The sequence below is a fragment of the Diuraphis noxia genome, unplaced genomic scaffold (assembly GCF_037042655.1).
Source record: "Diuraphis noxia isolate RWA-SAM2 unplaced genomic scaffold, SU_Dnox_SAM2 contig0003, whole genome shotgun sequence".
NCBI lineage: Eukaryota > Metazoa > Arthropoda > Insecta > Hemiptera > Aphididae > Diuraphis > Diuraphis noxia.
The window spans coordinates 45,716,861-45,738,530 of record NW_028301713.1 but is presented as its reverse complement, the minus strand read 5'-3'; the positions used below and the strand labels follow the sequence as shown (position 1 = coordinate 45,738,530).

The following is a 21,670-nucleotide window of genomic DNA, read 5'->3' as shown; positions in this document are numbered from 1 at the left end:
TCCAAATTCTAATATTGCAACGGAAATGTATATACCTAATACAAAATAGTTTATTAGATATATAAAAAAATTACTTTAGAGATACGATGGCCAGTGCCCAGTAGGAAGATAATTTTTGGGAACAAAGATAAGATAAATAATATATGGGTCGAACGAAATAGGAATATATAAATGAAGAGAATTGTATACGAACAAGCAAAAGCAAATAACAACCCTTAGGATAATGGACCAACAATACATAAAGAATGATTTAGAAATCATTACCATAGCAGTTTCATTGTACTATTAGCAAATAAACAATCGTTGAATCTTGTTTTAAATATGCTTAAAAGCAACAATGAAAAATAATTACATACAAATAATTTATTTTAGATTATAATTATGTTGTTGAAACGAATTATGCAAACAATATAATGCAGATACAAACATATTATAGTTTATTCAGTATTAGTATTTTATAGATTTAAATTGCTTACCTAATGTTGTGTATTTTTATTAAGTTTTCAATATTTAGCCAACTTCAATCTAAATAAAAATGTTATTTTGATTTAAAAAAATTACAATTTTACGCTATTAAAATGGCGCGTATGTCATACATATTGCGATGCAATAAAATATAATAAAAACTTTAGGGCCCAATATTATACAGGGTAATTTTTTTATCGTGAACCAGTTAATATCTCGGGAAGTATAAGGAATTTTAAAATATTTTTTTTTTTTAACTTTCTAGATTTTACTATTTTACACTGTGTTACAATTTTGATAATTTTAACTTCCTCCCTTATTTTATAAAACACTATCAACTTTCGATTTTTAAATGACAATACCTATTTTCGATAACGAAAATCTATAAACATACTGAAAAAAATAATTTTAACGTTTACAGAATTTAATTTGAGTAATCCGTTTGCGACTTATTAATGCTTAAATATTCGTTCAATTTACTGCTACTGGGCAATTTTACAAACCCAACAGTAAAAACCAGAAGTTGCGAAATTGTACTCAATTTAACAATACCCATAACGGTCATAATCGATAATAATAAGATAGATAAACAATACTATTAAAAAAAAAAGTGTAAAATAGTAAAATCTAGAAAGTTAAAAAAAAAATTATTTTAAAATTTCTTATACTTCCCGAGACATTAACTGGTTCACGATAAAAAAAATCATCCTGTATATTAAGTATGCATTAATAATGGTTTATACACGATATAATTATTATTAATTAAGTTTTTAAAAAAATATGAACTAAATCCACTTTATTAATACAAATAAATGTTGGTACCTACCAAAGTGCATAAGAGAGTTGATAGGTCCTGTGGAACAGGCAGTGCTTTATTTGAAAACATTAATAAATCATTGAGGGAAAAACAATTCGGATTGGAATTCATTCAGATTTGTTAAGTACAGAGGATTATTGAACTTCTTTTGCCTGTCCCATCTCATGATTTTCTTGAAAACTACTAGGGAATGGACTATATTATTTTAAAATATGTTAACTGTCCAAAAATACATTTTAAAAACCACATATATTTAGCTCTAATACTCCATTTGTTTTAATTAAGTACTTAAACATTTCATCCAAGTTAGTAGCTAATAAACATTATAATAAACAAATGCTACAAGTTACAGCCTCCGTCTACCAATATGGTTGTTATTTTTCTATAGCAAAAGATATGTTTATTTTCTTACTTTAAAATTTACATTTTCAAGGCAATTTACTAATACCTATTTTTTAGGTTTAAAATTACTATATAATATCAATAATATGTAAATAATAGTTTTAAACTGTAGAAACAATTTTCATTCATCATTTAGTCAATTTCAAAAGTTTATTAAAAACTTATATTACAAAAAGGTAGTAAGAGCAGCAACACAAACACTAAAAAAAAAAAATAATAACCACGTCACGATGATGTAGGTATTTGGGTTTATAGTTATTTTTACATATGCCATTCACAGCAGGTGTAACTACTAATAATATACTTGTATGATTTTATATAGATGTATAAGTGTATAACTAATCGTAACAAATAATTTAAAACCAATATAATAAAATAATTCTCCACATTTTGTAGATATTATCCAACATTATAGTATTATACTTCTATACATTATTTTAATTATCATTATTATAATATTTAATTTTTTTTAGTTAAATATTATATGATAAAAATAAAGATAAATCTTTGAAAGAATAAGAGCAAATAAACAGGGCCGGATTGGTTAGGCGAGCTACCGAGAAAATCTCAGTGGCCCGCTCAAAAAAATGTCGATCGTAAGTGTTTGGGCAATTATTTCATAACACAAATTTGAAGAAATTTATTTAACTCTGTGCGCTACGTCAAATCTAGATCAATTTATACATTTTTATTTGAAAAAGGCCCCTTTTAGGGCCGGTTAAAAAACTAAAACTCGGTGGGCCGATACCTTGTCCATCCGGCATTGCAAATAAATAAAGTAACATTTAGCTAGTAAACAAAGTCGTCATAAACCATTTTATATTGAGAGGTTCATATACTAATGGAAAAAATATCATACTAAACCATGCAAATATTGAATAACTCTTAAAGTTTCCTATTTGAAAGATGATAAAATTTACTATGTACGATGGATTGTGCAGATGACGTGTGTTTAAAGATTCTTGGCGCCACTAGAGAAATGCTATTAAATAATGTCCTTAAGATGACCGAGTAACGAATGGACACGTTTTATACTAAACAATATGCACATAGAACAAAATATGTAATTGAGTTCCGTAAAAAACGTTTCAAGCGAAGTTTTAATATAAATATATAGGAATTTGATGACAATGTAGAAATTGAATACAATAATAGAGGACTCTTAAACTTAATATAAATGACCAATGTAGGTGAGAATAAGGTGAGAAATTGCCAATTGGTAATGGTTACCACAGACATACTCGTATTTCATGATTTATACAGCATTTACTTTTAAATTATTTTTGTTCGATTGAATCAGTCAATAGGATATTTCACCGGAGTTTTTTAAGTTAAAAAATGTATTTTGCCGCAGAAAAATATAAATTTATGTATTATATTGTAAGTAGTACCTATTTACGAATAAAACATACAACAATTTAAAAAAATATTAGGACTAACAATCTTTCAAAACATATTTTGTCTATTTTTATTTTTAGTATAATTGCATGCTTAGTTCATAATTTGTTAAAACATAAAATGATATGCTCTACTTATAATACATCATAATATGTGGATTAAATATATAAAACAGGGCCATCTCTTCCCCAAGGAGAGTGATGCTCGACTTCTCAATTTTTGTGTTCAAGCCGTATTTGTGTAACTAGTAATTTTATAAGCCTAGGAAATTAATAAATTATAGTGACAGGACTGCATTATAGTATGCATTACTTAAATCTGGGATGCAATCAAAATGTATAGGTATCTAACTTACTCGGATGTACAGAATTTAAATATTTGACATAATTTATAACCAACTAACATGCAATATATGAAACCCTATAATAAACGCAAAAAAACATGTTTAAATAAATTATAAACCTCACCCACCTATTTATTGTTATTGCACAGCAATTGAAACAGCTATAGAGTTAATATACAAATATTTTTAATACCCAGAATAATTTATAATGGTTCATATTATTATTATTACAAGATAAAATGTATAGGTAGGTTCTTCAAATCAACTTTATTTTATTATTATTAATTATTTAAGCCATCAACGGCATCAACAACGAGATTGTTAGCCAGCGTTACTTTTTTTTTTTTTAATATTGAAGTAGTGTCGTTTGGACACTCCCTTCCATCAAGCCGTCCAGTTTTGTATATTAATCAACCATATTACTTATTGTATTGTTTATACAGATTGTATATATTTTCTTTTAATAAGAAAAAAAAAATATATATATATACTTATACATCAATTGCATTACACACATTACTTAACTACTACTGGAAATTAACTTTTATGTTATGCCAATGAAACACTCTTATACTATATAATAAGTAATGACTACAATATCACGATTTACAATAAACATGAAAATATGAAATTATTTATTTTAGTTAGGTACTTCCTACTATATACATAGTAAGTAGTTATTAAATTGATGTCTTTTTAATAATGTATTTTCACTATTAATGACTCAATTCTCAACTGTATTCATAATTTTAATGTTTTGAATATTAAATAGAAACAAATAACATTTAAGAAATTAAGTAGATATTGTATATTCTTGTACTGATTGAAATCAATCTAAAATGTTAGCAATTCAACGTTGAGTCAGCTTGTTAACATATAATATTATATGAGTAATTACATACATTCTTACTTCAAAGAGGTACTATACTATGAATTATAATAATGAATATAATTTTTATTTATTTTTATAATTTATCATAATATATAACACGGGTACCTACTATGTAGTTCTACTTAAAACTTTAAAAATAATTATTATTAGTATATATACATAATCATGTTACAGTGTTTTTAATGAGTTAAAGTATTATTCATGATCATACGAATCACATTACAGGTTTCCTGGATTCGTAGACGAGACTACCGACTACTCACAGTCGGGCTATCCACATACACAGAAGATTTGCGGTTTCAATCTCTGCACCATGTTCAGACTGGGGTGAGTACACACTTTTCATACCTATAACCTATGGAAATCATTATTATATTTATATTATTCATCAGGGAAATCTACTAGCTATGTTTAAATATAAATGTACTACTATACATTATTTATTTTTTTTTTTGTTTGTTCATGATTACTGGTCTACAGTAATTGTACTCCTACAGTCGCTATACGACATAGTGATATGTGAATGTTTTTAAAGTGCTATTTTTAGACCTATAAATATAATTTCCATTGTATATATCAAACCCCGATATATTTTCTAGTTATTGAGTAGTCACTACACAGTCTTCACAATCGTATTACACATATATCTAATATCAAATATCTTGTAAATTTAATTCACCGTATTTGTGTGAATTGTTCTGATTTAATCTGCTCAAGATGATAGAAAAAATATTAACCATCAATAAACAAGTACTGATTAGTGACTTTCAATTCTCAGCAGGTATATTATTATCTCCTGAAAAAATGTATATTACAATTTACACACCTCTACATATTATTTTCACATTTTAAATAAGTAATGTACTTAGTTTAAAGTAATTAATTTATATATATATTATTTTTATTATTATTGAATTTTATGTGTGTACAAATTACTGTAGATATTAGTATATATTACCATTATCTATATGGCTATATAATATTATAATTATTATATTATATTTGAAACAGTAATTATCTTGTTCATAAATAAAATAAATATAACATGCGTCGCAAATAATAATATGTTTCATACTTTTAAGTTAATACCTATCGAAAAATAGAGTGGATTTAGTGAATAATGTATTATATAGGCGTAATGCATAAAATACATTATATATTGGTTTTTTTAGAACATTTATTTTTAATAAAATTCAACGGTAAATTTATTAGAAACTTCCAACATCTATCGAAGCTAGAGTTAGTTCATTACCTCGTAAACTGTATTGCACAAATAGTTTTTTTTTCCATTTTACAGGTGCAATGTATATAATATTCCCATGCAAACTCGTTTACCCGTCATAGCGCTATACTACCTATATAATGTATTATACTAATATGTGTAGACTTTAGGACTTAGTTATAGGTATATGAAGATAATGTTATAGTGGCAGACTAACGACTAGTTGGTCTAGTTGAATTCGCCGTCGAACAATAAAATATTTATTTTTATGATAGTATGAGCTTCACAACACTTTACCAAAAATAACCTGGTCCGTCTAACCCTTATTACCTTTATTATAGGACAAATAGGTAATCCGTTCAACATTACTCACTTGATAGCAGTAGTGTTATCCTTATCATGATTAATATATAATCAGCAGTGGTTTTGGACAAATTTTAGGGGAGGGGAATTACTAGGCAACGTTTTTACAGACAGTTTATTGTGACAACTTACTGGGTGTCCACTTTTTTTTTTAAAGTTAACAACATTTAATGAATTGAAATAGTAATCTTTATTAATTTATTAATTAATAACAAAACGAATTTATAATATCAATACAAATAACTAATTTTGTTATTAGGTGTAATTTTATAAAATAATACTTTAATGTAACATTAATAGTTATGCTTAAAAAATCAGTAAAATTTTAATTGTTTGTGTTTCCAAATTTAGCTACCATTTTTTTTTTTAAATTTAATATTGGCAATTAGTTATCGTTGTAATTTATACTAACACTTACTAAAATACAGTTTCCAAAGACAGTAACACTTTTTATTTATACAGAAATATATAACTTTGATCTTAAAAAATAATATAATTTAATTTAATCATTAAAAATTACTGTTAAACTTATTACGTAATTATAATAATATAAATGTATAGTTTAATTGTATGAACAAAATCAAAAACAAATTTTATAAAAATATTCTTAAACAAGCATTCACAAATGGTTATTAATTGAAACTGTAACATTTCCATATTTCTATATACAACTAAATATATCATATTATGTTTTAATGGAATTCAAATTTAATTTTGTAAATAAAATAACAATGTACTTACAAAAGAATAAAAGATGGGATAATAGTTTTAAAAAGTATTTCTTTTAATAAAAAGTGACATAATGACAATTGACAATGCTTTTGTGTTTTGACCACCGGCCACCGCATAATTCTGAGAATTAGCTTCCTTCCGGTCTGCGTTTATTTTAAACGTAAACAGAAGTTCAAAAGAGCACTTCTAACTTGTTTAAAACATTTTGTATTCAGTTATATAATATGATAATGGTTAATCATAATACTCTAGATTGTCATGTTACATTACGATATAATATTTTGTTAGGCAGAAACATAACTTTAAAGCAAAACACATAATAATATTCTATTCAATTTCCGAAAAAAATTACAATTATAAAATTGAATAATTTTATGTTCTGAATATTTCTACCTACCTTTTACTAGTTAAGTATATCCTACTATACCACGGTTTGCAGTACGCGACACGCGTTGGTAATTTCCCACACTAAAACTCTATTGTTTTTGTTATCTTTCATATTTTTATACACATCATACTAATTTATAGTAAAGCATACAAACACACGGGTGGGTGGGTAGTTTTGAAAATGAAAATAATTGTGTTATTCTGATTCAAGATGGACTCGCTTAAACGTAAACAGATCTTTGATTGGGTCTAAAAGTTCTAATACCTATGCCAACAGATAATATTATTATAGTAGACAACTTCACAAAATCTAGAAAATATCTAATATACAGAATAGAACAAATCTATATAGGTAGTCATTATTTTGATAATATTACGTTATCATATTGTATTCAGTTAATAATAATCCTATATTTCTATAAGACACAATAAACTTAACAGTTTTTAGAGTGCTTTTTACTGTTTGATATTACTTACCGTTCTATATATAAGACGTAACATTATTATTTAAAAATATCGTGATGGCCGTGGTATAAATCCTAAAAGTGGTGGTAAATTATTAATTTTTAACACTATTATAGATTATATCTAGTTTGAACTTGGGGTTTTTATGAATATTATGAATTTATTTAAGATTGAGGAGGTCAAGTAATATTTTTTTTAGAAGGGGAAATAATATTTTCTAAGAATTTTTCAAAGAAATTACATTTTTAGGATATAAAATGGTACGATTTTTATTTTCAATAATGGATTACCGAGATGGAAAAATGTGAATTTGATTGCTTGGTATATTTTATATATAGGTGTACTTAAATAGTGATACACATAAATTGTATCGATGTTTATTTTGCCATTGTTAATCAAGTGACTCGACATAGGTTCCACTACCTAACGCTATTATTTTGTCGGTATTTAGAACCGGTAAAATTTACTGGTGTAAAAATATTTCAATACAATATATTATATAATTAATCTCAAAATAATTCAGTTGATTTTATTATGTTTTAATATTTTTTCATCTGCAACGACCATCGGTAGTCTATGAAAATACGATTTAGATGCTGAAAATATAATACAATAATTGCTATTAGTTATTTTAATACATTTGTTTAGAGAAATATACAACTTAACTCACCTGTATGATTTAATTGAATTGAATATCTTTTTTCATAAAACAAGAAAATATTGTATTGTGTATTTGTGTTGCGGCAGAATTTCCGCAATATCAAAATTCATATTTATATCTAAATACTACTGGTCAATTATAGCGGAATTTCCGCACGAAAAAAAAAACCACTACACGACGCGATTATTCCGCGGGATTTATTTCCTCGGCGGATACCAATTTTATACCAATTTACCAATTTTAGATTTTGAGTGGAGTGATGAATGTATTGATTTTACCATGATGTGTGTTTTTATTTTTATTTTTTTTTTATTTTTGTGTCTGTCATCACGTTTTGGGGCAATAAAAGTGCTTCGATTTTTGATTTCAGTACCTCGTTCTATCAGAAAGTGATCGAATCTAGTTGGTACTTTGGGGGGTCAAAAGTAAAAAGTTAACAATATTTTTCACAGAATGTTTATATAGGCATTTTCTATATTTGATATAATTTTCAAAATATTTAAATTTTTTTTTTTATTATAATTAAAGGCTTCAAATACAAATGTTTATTAGCCTACAATGGTTTACATGTTTAATTTATAATATAATGGAGATTTGATAGTTGTGATGTGCTGTCTTTGGTTCTTGTCTTATATGTTGGTTGTAAGGTCGGCCATCTTTATGAAGTTTACTATGTTTTTTTCTTGTCCTGGTCCGAGTGCGTCTTTGAGTGATGAGGTGTTTATGCTTGCTTTTGATCTGGCGTTATGGTAAGTGGGGCATTCTAGGAATATATGTTTAACGGTGAGTTCGCAGTTGCATGTTTCACACATGGGTTTGAGCTCTCTACGCATAAGATAGGAGTGGGTGATTCTAGTATGTCCGATGCGTATACTCTGGCGATCATGGTCTATTTAAATTTGTTTTGAGCTGTTTTCTAACATTTTAATTTTTCAACTTTTTTTGTTTTTTTTTTCCATAAATATCGATAAAAATTTATTTGTTGGGTAGAAAAGCTTGAAAATTTAATACAAGGCTTCTAACACATTGTTACAATAGCAGTTGAAAAATATTAAAAATACATTGACACAATTTTTTTTTATAAGCATTTAAAGTTCAAATTTTGACTAAATGCGTAAAAATTACGGCAATGATCAAATATCTTAGATAGAAATTCATAAAAGTTTTTTTTTTATACCTAAGATTTGAAAATTTAATACAAAACTCCTAACATATTTTTACAATAGCAGTTGAAAAATAAATAAAATACATAGTCACAATTTTTTTTTACAATCATTCAAATTTTAATTTTGACAACATACGTAAAAATCATGAAAATTCGCAAATTATTTTAAGCTAGAAATTCATAAAAATTTTCTTTTTAAATCTAAGATTTGAAAATTTTTAATAATCTATAATATATCCTAGACAGAGTTAGCCTTCGCTCAGAATCGTTTTAATAATATAATATCATTGGATTCAAATTTAATTCCATCCATTACAGTAACCCACTTGTAACCTACTGTACAGCAGAGCGGCATCCACTTTCCCGCTTTTTTTTTATTTGGAATTTATAAATAAAATATAATCATTTTTTATTGTTTTATCAAAAAAAAACACTGAAAATTGGAAAAATTGACTTGATGCTGCTATATGATGTTGACACCCATAATTTTAGGGCATTATTATTCTTTCTAAACATAGGTACTAAAATATAGTATATATAATATTATATTCGTACATTAATAAATACGCTAAATTTGTATAGTATATTGAACAAATATGAATTAAAAATCAAAAACATGAGGCAATAGTGCTAAAAATGCCCTATAAATGAAAATAAAAACACTGAAATATGCAAAATGCAATATACGATTCACAGCTTTGAAACGCTCAATACAGTAAACGAATTATGTACTTGGAAAGCATTGTCTAAGATCAACCAAAAAAATTCGGGTCCTAGTAATGATATATAAAAAAATAAATAGTGTATTGAATATTGGTATCAAAATATGATAAAAATAATTTGATGGTAAATGTTAATCACAAGTGCAGCGAGCGACTTTATATTACTTACATAGTTTGTTGAAGTTTCTACACAGTTGCAGTAGGTAGCCTCTTGTAAGTGAGACGGACCCATATTATAATACTAAAATTCTAGGTACTCCACTGGTTGAAAAGATTGTAAATGTAATATAAGGCTCCTAATATATTATTACAATGGCACTTGAAAAATATTTAAAAAATATAGTCACAATTTTTTTTATAAGCATTTCAATTTCGAATTTTGACAAAATACATAAAAAACATGATAGTTATATTCATAAAATATGTAAAAATTCATAAAAATCTTTCTTTTTAAATTAAAGATTAAAAAATAATACAAGATTCCTCATAAGTTTGTCCATTTTTATCAAAAAAAAAAAAAAAGTCAACCGGAAAGTAAAATTAAATTTTTATGAGCATTTGAACTTAACATTTTTACAACTCGATGTCCCGTGTATAGCGATTTTCATGTTTTATTGTAATTCAAAAAACGAATGACTACCTGAAAATTCATAAAATTTTCAAAATATTTTGACTCGTTTTGAGATGTTTACGGACATTATCTATTTTTTAGTTTTATTTTTGTCTATTAATAGGAATAAAATTGTATTCACTTGCCCACCTTTTTAAATAAAAAATATTATATTACCTTAATGGCTTAATATAACTGTCAGCCGTTCTTCAACGCCAATAGTTTCTTTGAAAGTGGAGCTCGTTTCAGATGTACATGGTCTCAATAAAATCACCAATTCATCAAATGATTTAATAGACATACGATAGTAATTTAAAAAAACGATCCGGATATTGTCTCAAGTCTGAGTATAAGTAGTGAAGCTCACCCAAAGTTATTCTCTGAGCGTCTGAGCATTGAGTGGTTGGGCGTGGATACAATGGACACAGTGTCGCTCAACTGTGTCAGCAGCAAGCGCGACACATACCAACTCAACATCGTCTAAAAGTTCTAACAGTTCCATATTACATTATTTCAATACGGCGAATGAAATCAAACTAATGTATAAAAACTTCTACTGAGCTGTATATCAAGTTTATATTTTCCAGCTAATTCCACTACGGAAAAAACGCTAGTGTGACACATTGACACCAGCCTATACAACGCACCACACGGAACGTCCACTGCTGATATTCCGCAAGTGTGACACCAACCTAAGTGACACATAAGAGAATTCCCGTAGCTTTGCATTGCATTGTCATAATAATTATGGCACTGTTGGTAAATAAAGTAGTCCGTAAAGTTAAGTGGTCAATATTTTTGGATGGTTAATCCCGTAAACATTTATTTTGTATTTTTGTTGTTGCCATACATTTTATTTTTAACTCGTAGTTATAATTTTTATTATTATTGTTTTTATCTATTATTAATAATTTGATTAAATAACTTCTAATTAAACAAAAATATAAATTAAATGAATAAATACTTCATTAATTTTCTGAAGAATGTCAGTGCACTATTTGATTATTTCCCAGGCTGAGTCTGATAGTCTGCTGACATGTTTTTCCACGTGGAGCTATGGAAATGGAACATAGAAATACAGTGTATGTGTATGTGCATTTGTAAAATAAAAAAATAAAAAAAAGAAAGAAATAACGCATTCACACAAAAATCATTTTTATCATTGTGAGTAATTTTAAAGAATAATTATCAACTACCAACATTTTAACTTATAGAAAATAATTTTTTTGTTGGTTTGAAATTATAATAATTTGTCTTAGTATTATTTCAAAACAATTTAATATTAACTATTATGTCAATCAATAATACAATGTTATTAATGTTAAAGTATAAAACCGTAAAAATTATAAGCTCTCGTTTATATTATATCATAATATTATTTTACTAACACGTTATTTTTACTCAAATTCGAAAATAAGAGAAAGCTACTCAAAATTCATAAAAAACTATTTTTGCTAGCTCTGTCAGCTCATGGGAGCCTGAGGGAGAACAAATATTGTGCTGACATGACATATTGTCATAGTCACATAGTGAATAAAATCGAATCCTAATCCATAGGTATAATATTTCACTATCGATTACTACATTATCTCTATCTAGTCTATCTTTTCTATGTATATAAACATTTCGTGTCACGATGTATGTTCGCGATAAACTCCGAAACTACTAAACGGATTTTGATAAAATGTGGTAACCATTTATAATGTGGTCCAACTTAAAAGATAGAATAGTTTTTATTCAATATTTATTAATTTATTATTATTATTTATTATTAATAATATGTGGCGAACTGGCGAGCGCCGTGAATATTCTGGAACGGTCGCGCCGCGCGGCAAGTAGCTATTGCCACCACACAATCATCACTTGAAAATTGGTTCACCAATTATTCTTCTACGTAATTCAAATAATAATAAATATTGAATAAAAACTATTCTATCTTTTAAGTTGGACATTATTATAAATGGTTACCAAATTTTATCAAAATCCGTTCAGTAGTTTCGGAGTTTCTCGCGATCAAACATCGTGACACGAAATTTTTATACATATACAGTGTGTTTCCTTTTAAAGGTAACACTAAATAATTCTGTCCAGTGACATCGGATTAATATGCGGATTTCGGGAGGGGATAGGGAATACATAAATACACATTTCTTGATGGTTTTTACATTTTTAGATCTATCCGTGTGCGCATGCGCAATACAACTTGCATTTTTTTAAATAGCAACAGGTGTTTAGAATACCAAATTCGGATAGACCGAATTTTTTTAAGTCGATTTGGTCCTTTTTACCATAGCTCTAAAATCAAAATTGACTAAATGGCAACCAGTCAAAGTTTCGATTAATATTATTGAATTTTTCTCCAATCATACTAGAATTTTATGAATTATTATGAAATTTTATTTATTATTTTTGTATGTTGTATCCGTAGGCTTGCAGATATTATTAAATCATTTAAATTTAATTTTGAGGAATTAATTAAAATGATTAAAATGATTTAATAATATCTGCAAACCTATTACGGATACAAAAATAACCTTTAAAAGGAAACACAATGTATATAGAGTATAGACTATAAATAATATGTGGCGAGCACGGTGAATATTCTGGAACTGTCGCGCCTCGCAGCAGGTAGCTATTGTCACCACACAATCTTCAATTATTGAAAATTGGTTCACCAATATTATTCTTCTATGTAATTCAAACCCACTTCAATTATGTAACGGTACATGTTTAGTCATAAAAAAAAATGACTGAAAATATTCTCGAAGCAACAATTTTGACGGGAAATTTAAAGGAGATATCGTCCTGTTGCCACGTATTCCACTGATAGTGTCAGAATATCCAATACCGTTTAAAAGGCTCCAATTTCCGATTTGTTTAGATTTTGCGATGACCATAAATAAATCTCAAGGCCAAACAATGTCTATTTGCGGTTTAGATTTGGAAAACGCATGTTTCTCACATGGACAGCTATAATTATTATGTTGCCTGCTCACGTGTAGGAAAACCATCAAATCTCTTCGTGTTAGCGAAAGACAGGTTAACCAGGAATGTTGTATACAAAGTAGTACTTGGATAATTTTTAGTTTTAATAATTTAAAATTTAAAAAATTATAGTTCAACGTCAATATTATCTACCTCATTTAAAACAGTTTATTTTTATATGTTTTTAATGTACTTAGTTTATTTTGTAAGTAATTCACTGATTACAAACAATGATTTAATATAAGATGAATAAAATGTAAATTCAGAAAGTATATAATATGTTTGTTAGTGATTAATTTCAACATTTCGATACTTTACCTATTACTTTTAAATTTTGGCGAAACGTTTTATTTACAATCTCATATGAATGAATCTATTTTAAATTTTTTTAGAAAATATTAATTTGATTGTACCAAGGAATTAGTAAAAAATTGATTCAATGTATTATAATAACTGAGCCATAGCAACGCGTGGCTAGGTCAGCTAGTATGTAATAAATAATAATATTATTTTAACAAGAAAAAATATTTGATTAAAAATTTAGATATAAGCGCAGATTGTGATGTAATTATTTAAATATACTGAGTGAGTAATATTTCACATTTATATATCATAGTTTATCGGTTATTTTTAACGCCACATTAAATATTAACTATATTTATATCATTTTTATAATATTATATTATAATGCTTGTGAGTCATGCACGCAACGCTATCATCCATCTGTCGATTCTATCGAGAATTATTTTTATTATTGGTAGGTATTACACTGAAATCCGAACAATACGACGTTATCGTGTGGAAAATAGATAAATCATAATATTTCATTATTATATCTGTTGATATTATAATAATACAAAGATGTAGTGTTGTTTACATTTTAGCGTTTTAAGACGACGGACGTTCGAAAATATATCAATAATAATATTATTATTATCTCGGAATCATAATATCGGAGGGCCTGTGTCGTATCTATCATGCTCAGTTCCCAGCGGCGTAGGTTTAAACAAGAAAAAAATAAAAAAATAAGAGACAAGAGACGTACACAATCGGTATCGACTTTATTCGAAATAATATAATATTATAATACGTGGCAGGAGATAACATTATAGTTTAATCGTGTCACCCCCACTCCCTCCCCGGCTACCACAACCAATTCTGATGACAATAAAATTATAATCATAATAATGTTGACTTATTAGCGACGCGTCGTCCAGAGTTTCTTCATTTTTTATTTGGTTTTTGTCTACTCAGTTACACACTGCTGGAGTGCGGCGTTATCTTTTACCACGTGGCCAACTGACAAATTGCTGTTGTAAGTACAGACTTGTAGCACCCGTTGAATTTTTTAATGGTTGTAGGCCATATTTGTGTACCTGTGTACAGTGTGACAGCACGGTAAGGTTTATAATAGTTATAATAATTTTTGTAATAATGTCTAATAACAATGATGTAACATACTAATATTTGCAAAAATGTAAACATGTTAGGTTTATTTGTGACAAGTGAGCGTGTTTGCGGTCTGCCTTCCGTGTTCCGTCATTTATCGTGGTTCTTCGCCAATTTCTTGATATATTCGAAAAGTTAGTATTTCTATTTACTAAGTAATTTCTATACACCTATAACCTACTAAGTCAATATTACAAATAATAATTACTCTCGTATATTAGCGTTGACTGTTGACTTAGATGCACTAAAGAAGTAAAAACCAACCAAGTATACTTACGCTTAAAAATCTTAAATATGCATAAATATATAATATATATACACTAAAAGTTAAAATATGCATGAAAAATAAAAAATAGGTAAACAATTTTTGAACACATAATTTAAACAACATATTATTTAAAATTACGAACCCCTACTTTTCTTCATTTTTTTCAAAATGGCCAATGGTTGTAATTGATAATATCATCTTAACTTGGTATACGTATTTTATTTCACTGATATTGGTCTAAGGTTTAAAATCTTTGAGAAACTCGTTTATACCTACTACAAAGTACAAGTATGCCTATTAAGAGGACGTGATACCCGCATGTGTTGTCTCCGTCTTACAAGTGCGTTACGTAGCAATTTCTACGCATAATATTATTTATTGCAGAAATATGTAGATCTGTTAGTTTAAAATTTAGAGTGAATCGACCTCTAATAAAATTTAAAGGTAAGATTACTATTACTATGCTTTTTTTCATATTTTAATTTTAAAGCGAGTTATGACTTTATGAGTATTTTAGACTATATAACGCACTTGTAAGACTGAGACAACACATGTGGGTATCACTTCCTCTTAATTTAATTTGATATTAATCGAAACTATAAAATTTTTTTTTTCTGATATTAATATTGTGTATTATATATTATTATTTCAAAGATTTCGTCGAAATATGCAGTAAAAAAGAAAGTATGCTATTAAAGTTGTAAAATAGGCTTTCAAAATAGAAAAATATTGATAAATATAGAAATATGCAATAAAAAAGTTAAATTGTTTTATACTTATGCTAAGAAGCAAATGTTATGCTCACTTAGGAATTAGCATATCATACAATCAACCAAAATAAATATGCAATTGCATATAAATCTGTGCTCTAATTATGATCTAAAGTCAACAATTAAACATAGACTCATATCTAGTACTATTGGTGGCAGAGAAGGGCAACAATTTAAAATGCAATAACATTTTTTTTCTTTGTTAAAACTAGTTGTTCAATTTTCATTATAGATAGGTAATCTTATAAAATCATTAAGTTTTATTTTCTATACTTAAGAAGGTATTTAAAATCTCAACAAAAAAACAAATTATTTAGTATTTAAAACTTTAAAAAAATTTTAAATTAAAAATAGGTTTAAAAAGGTGATGTAGTGTTCTTTGACCCTCCAAAGTAGTTCTTACAAAAATTCATCTGTAAAATTTTATTTGATGACCATTTTTAAGTTTAAATTGTGCTTTTTGTTTACTTAACATTATTTTCTCTTATACCCAATGATTTTATTGAATTCAAACCAACTACTTATGCAAAATCAATCTCTCCGGTTTTACAAATTATTTTAAAAATTATAATAGTTGGTTTCTAGGTTTGCTTTCAAACAAGTACTTCATGAAAATAAGAAATATTTTGCTGTCAAAATATTAACAACTATTATTAAAATAATAAAAGGAACATGGAATTTTTCTATGAACATTTTTATTAATTACAAAGCCATATTTTTGGGCATATTTTCTATATTTTAAATTTTTTCGTTATTGCTTTAAAATTAAAACAAATTTTTAATGCTAAAAATTATCAGTGGATAAATACATAACTTGACTTAATGTTTGCTTCCCTCTTGCTAAACTCTTAAATTAAATATGGATGGTAATACATTAAATTTTGAATTAAATGATTTGTTCTGTAATGTAATGTTATTTTTTACTTAATGTAACATAACATCATCAATGCTTATCTATTTTTTCAAGTTAATTACAAAATACAAATACCTAGTAATATTGTTATTGGAGTATTGAACTAATTGCAACAAGATATTAACCGTGAAAATTAATGAATTATTTGATTAAACAATGTTTTGTAAATTGATTTTAAAGATCTAGTTGGTAATTATTATAATATATAATTATATGTAATTATATAATATATAACTAATTATCTAGTTTATAATTGCAACCACATGATTTAATTTCTATAAATTTAAATAATATTAAAATATATAAAAATAATAGTAAATTATTTAGGATAAATAACACATATTTTTAATGAAAAATAATTCTTTAGTTTTTAAATTGTAAGTTGTTCTTAAACATTTGTAAATGGTAAAAAAATATTGATTAAAATAACAGTAAAAAATTAAGTAAATAGGTACTTATTTAAGTTTTTTTATTTAGAGAACAGCATTAGTATGTTATTGAACAATACTAGTTTACTTTACCTACATTTAATTTTAATTTATTTCTATCATATTTTATGTTCAATTTATGGTGTTTATTTAGTTTGTGACCTGACCTACCAAGACTAGGTATCTATAATCTATATTATTATTTGCAGACAACTTACAAGTACCAATCTATCAATAGGCAATTTACTTACATTTTTGAGTTTTAAAAGTGATATACCTACCTATACAATAATTTTATTGTATTTTAATAAGCATTTTTCTTTAATTAAATAAAATACTACACCTAGTTTAATTAATTATTCTTTCTTGTATCATTATTTGTTTATGTATTTATATAAATTACTGACATTTGTTGTAAATATTGTAATTAATTACGCTTACCAATTCTAATAATATTTAATTATCTATTATCTTATCGATAAGTTTAATGACCTTGTATGACAGCTACACTTTAAAATACCTAATAATAAAAAAAAAATCTTTAATAAAATAACTTGATCACATTTTTTGAATAATTTTGACATACCTAATATCACCTAATATATTTTACCTACTAAGTAGGTATTCAGCATTTGTATACATTGTTTTATTTTTATATTTTATTGATTTTTACATTATTAAATGTAATCCTAAATTATTATATATTTTTATTGCTAATCAATTAAAAATAATAAAATTACATAAATTTATGATTTTCAATTTTACCAAAAATACTAAATGAATACTCAGTGTGGTAGGTCATCATATGGTCTGTTAGAAATAGGTACTAAAAACAAATACCAAATTATTATAATAAGACACATAATATTTTATGACAATTATATTATTACTGGTATTGTTTTTACATTAAGAAAAGAAAAGCATAGATATCTATATTGGTACTAAGTGTAACTTTTGTAAATTTAAATAATTATTTTACAGACTTGCCTGATACATTTTAATATGGATTCCCTAATTATGGTTATGAACAAACTGCAAGATGTTTTTTCAACTGTTGGTTCAATACAAAAAGTTGACCTTCCACAGATTGTTGTGGTAGGCTCACAAAGCTCTGGCAAGAGCAGTGTCTTGGAAAGTTTAGTGGGCAAATCATTTTTGCCGAGAGGAACTGGTATAGTGACACGAGCCCCTTTAGTCTTGCATCTAATACAGCCAACAGAAAATAAAAATGAGGATGGTGATTTGAAGAAATCAAAAGATTATGCTACATTTAAGCATAAGCCCGGTGTTATTTATAACGATTTTAATAAAGTTAGACAAGAAATTGAATCCCGGACAGAAGAAATTACAGGAGGCGAGAAAAATATTACTGATGAATCTATTACGTTGAATATTTATTGTGAACGATTATATAATTTGAGTTTTGTTGATCTCCCAGGGCTTACTAAAGTGCCTGTTGGTGGTCAACCCAAAGACATAGAACAGAAAATAAGGGATTTAGTGTTGAATTTTATTAAAAACCCAAATTCAATAATATTGGCTGTAGTTACAGCAAATACTGACCCTGCCACTAGTGAAAGCTTGCATATCGCCAAATCTGTAGACCCAAATGGTGATCGTACAATAGCAGTTGTTACTAAAATAGATATAATGGATGCTGGGACCGATGCTACAGAATTACTTTCCGGAGAAGTTATTCCAGTTAAACTTGGAATAATCGGTGTCATAAATCGTTCGCAAAAAGATATAAACAATCAAAAAACTATTGAACAATCTCTAGAGGATGAAGATCTATTTTTTAATAAATTTTATCCCGATATAGCACAATACCAGGGAACATTTGTATTAGGAAAACAACTTGAGTATCTCTTAATTGAAAAAATTAAAGATACCTGTCCAAAACTTAAAGCTCAATTATATGAAATGAACAATAAATATGAACATGAAGTGAAGAAATTTAAAGAATTCACCGAAAACTATGATCGATCCTTACTTGATTTGATCACACAAACTGCGACTAGTTACAAAGCTAGTTTGGATGGCCAAGCCGATTTAAGTTTTAAAGGCCTTAATGGAGGTGCAACTATTGCAAAATATTTCAAGACCAATTTTAGTAAAGATATTTATGAAATTGATCCACTTCAAGGTTTATCTCATGAAAATATTATTAATGTTATCAATAATGCATCTGGAACAAACATGGGTGTTTTTATGCCAACTGATGCATTTGATCATTTGGTAAAAAAACAAATACAATTATTAGAAGCTCCATCACTAGCATGTGTCACAGTTGTACATGATGAATTAATGTCAAATATAAGCAAACTTGATGATGACATAAGTTACAAGTTAAAAAAATATCCTAAACTTTTTGAAAAAATTAATGATATATTACTAGAGTTATTGGCTAAATACAAGCTAAAAACATCAGAAGCAGTTAGTAAATTAATTGAATATCAGAAAGCATACGTAAATACTGATCACATTGACTTTATTGAAGCTATAACAAAATCTGACGAATATCATGAGCTTTTTGAGAAACCAGCCAAAATTTATAAACTAGGCAAATTTGAAGAACAAGGATTTTCTGAATTACCAAGCTACTACAATAGTCAAGAAGATATTGTCTCACATAAAAATGAAATTGAATCATGGCCGAAGAGCATAATACTAAAAATGCGTAAAACTGTTGAGAAAATAACAACATGTGCTTTTAGTGGTTTTCCTGACACTGATAAACTTATATTAGAAAGTAGAGCTGGTTTACTCACTTTATTTATAAAATGTTACTTTATGGTTATTAAAAAAATAATTCAAGACACGGTACCCAAAACTATTATGTACGAAATGGTAAACAAGATAAAAGATAACTTTCAAAAAGATTTAATTTCTAAAGTGTACAAATCAAATAATCTGAATATAGCAGAACTATTACTTGAATCCAAAGATATTGAGGACGAACGTATTAAAGTAATTAATCGTTTTGAAGCATCTGCAAGAGCATTAAAGCTGATGAGAGAAATTGAACAAATTTGTCTTAGAACTGAGTCATGAATCATTTGACCCATAAATATTTTATTAATTTGTATTTTCTTTTTTTTTTACTTTACATTATACAACTACGTCTAAACTGTGTTCATAAATTATTCATAAGTTAAACTTTAAATTAAATTAAATTGATACATTCATAAAAGTTTGTAATTACTGTAAGTTAACATGTTTACAGTAAATTTTTTTTTTTTTTAGTTTTTTGGACTTAAAACAGTTTGTCTATAATATTTTATTTTTAAATCAAATATTTCAAGCGTTGTAAGTACTAAGTAGTATATGTTTGCATTTTACTTGAATTAAATTAAATTTCAAAAAAGGAAAAATATACAATAAATTACAATCTAAATATTAATTATTAACAAAGTATTTTCATAATTATTATTATGTAAGTTACTTTATTCCATAGTACCATTGTGACTAATAATCAAATAATATTGATCAACATTTCACATGTATTTATAATGACTTTTATATTATGTCATATGTAAAACTATTTTACATAAAATAAGCCAATATCATTTGTAAAATTTAAATGGTACCTATATAAATATAATTAATAATGTTTGAGACTAGGTACATGTTTTGAATTATAAATAATTTTCATATTGTTAATCTGTGCTTGAAAATGTTAAACATTATTTTGCTTTATTTTTAAATATATTATAATGCAATATAATACAACAATTTATAAAATTTTAATGTAAAAGTTCATATTTTTATATTGTTAATATCCATTACTCATAATTAATAATAAATATTAAAATGTAAAACATTTTTTAAGATATGTTTTACATCATGTGTTTGAGATACCTATGTAATAATTTGTAAGATATAAGTTTATGCTTTACCTACTAATTATATGCCGTATCTGAGTACAAAAGAAGTAAAGTTATAGCTCTATCTATAGTTACCCATTACAGTACTACCACAGGCTGAGATCGTGTAAAATAGATATTGAGGGGGCTCAATAAATATTTTTTTATAGGCGCTGAATAATAATAAAAAATTATCTATACACATTTCTGTAATCTATTCTAAAGTAGGTCATTGCTTATTTTCTAATGTTTAGAGGCTTTAACTTCAAATAAATTTCTTTAGGGAGAATAGGCCCCTGTAACTGTAAGCCCCCTTCCGATCTCCTGACTACTACTTTACTATAGCT

The 21,670-nt window shown here is 26.6% G+C and overlaps 1 protein-coding gene and 1 pseudogene across 6 annotated transcripts in view; both read left to right on the top strand.

The window, feature by feature from the left end:
- Nucleotides 1–21,670, top strand: part of LOC107173681 (uncharacterized) — a 447,370-nt gene that overhangs the window by 319,389 nt on the left and 106,311 nt on the right. For all 3 annotated transcript variants that reach the window (XM_089225025.1, XM_089225024.1, XM_015524309.2), the window contains one exon: nucleotides 4,543–4,644. In XM_089225025.1, the coding sequence (XP_089081151.1) occupies nucleotides 4,543–4,644 (102 nt within the window). The remainder of the gene's footprint in view (nucleotides 1–4,542; nucleotides 4,645–21,670) is intronic.
- LOC107173680 (dynamin-1-like protein pseudogene) lies at nucleotides 14,811–21,207 on the top strand (annotated as a pseudogene). 3 transcript variants are annotated; one of them, XR_016191263.1, is made up of 3 exons: nucleotides 14,811–15,027; nucleotides 15,120–15,212; nucleotides 18,439–21,207. The product of XR_016191263.1 is annotated as a dynamin-1-like protein pseudogene, transcript variant X1 (transcript). The 3 variants fall into 3 exon arrangements; XR_016191264.1 differs by lacking the exon at nucleotides 15,120–15,212; XR_016191265.1 differs by lacking the exon at nucleotides 15,120–15,212 and having other exon boundaries at nucleotides 14,814–14,944.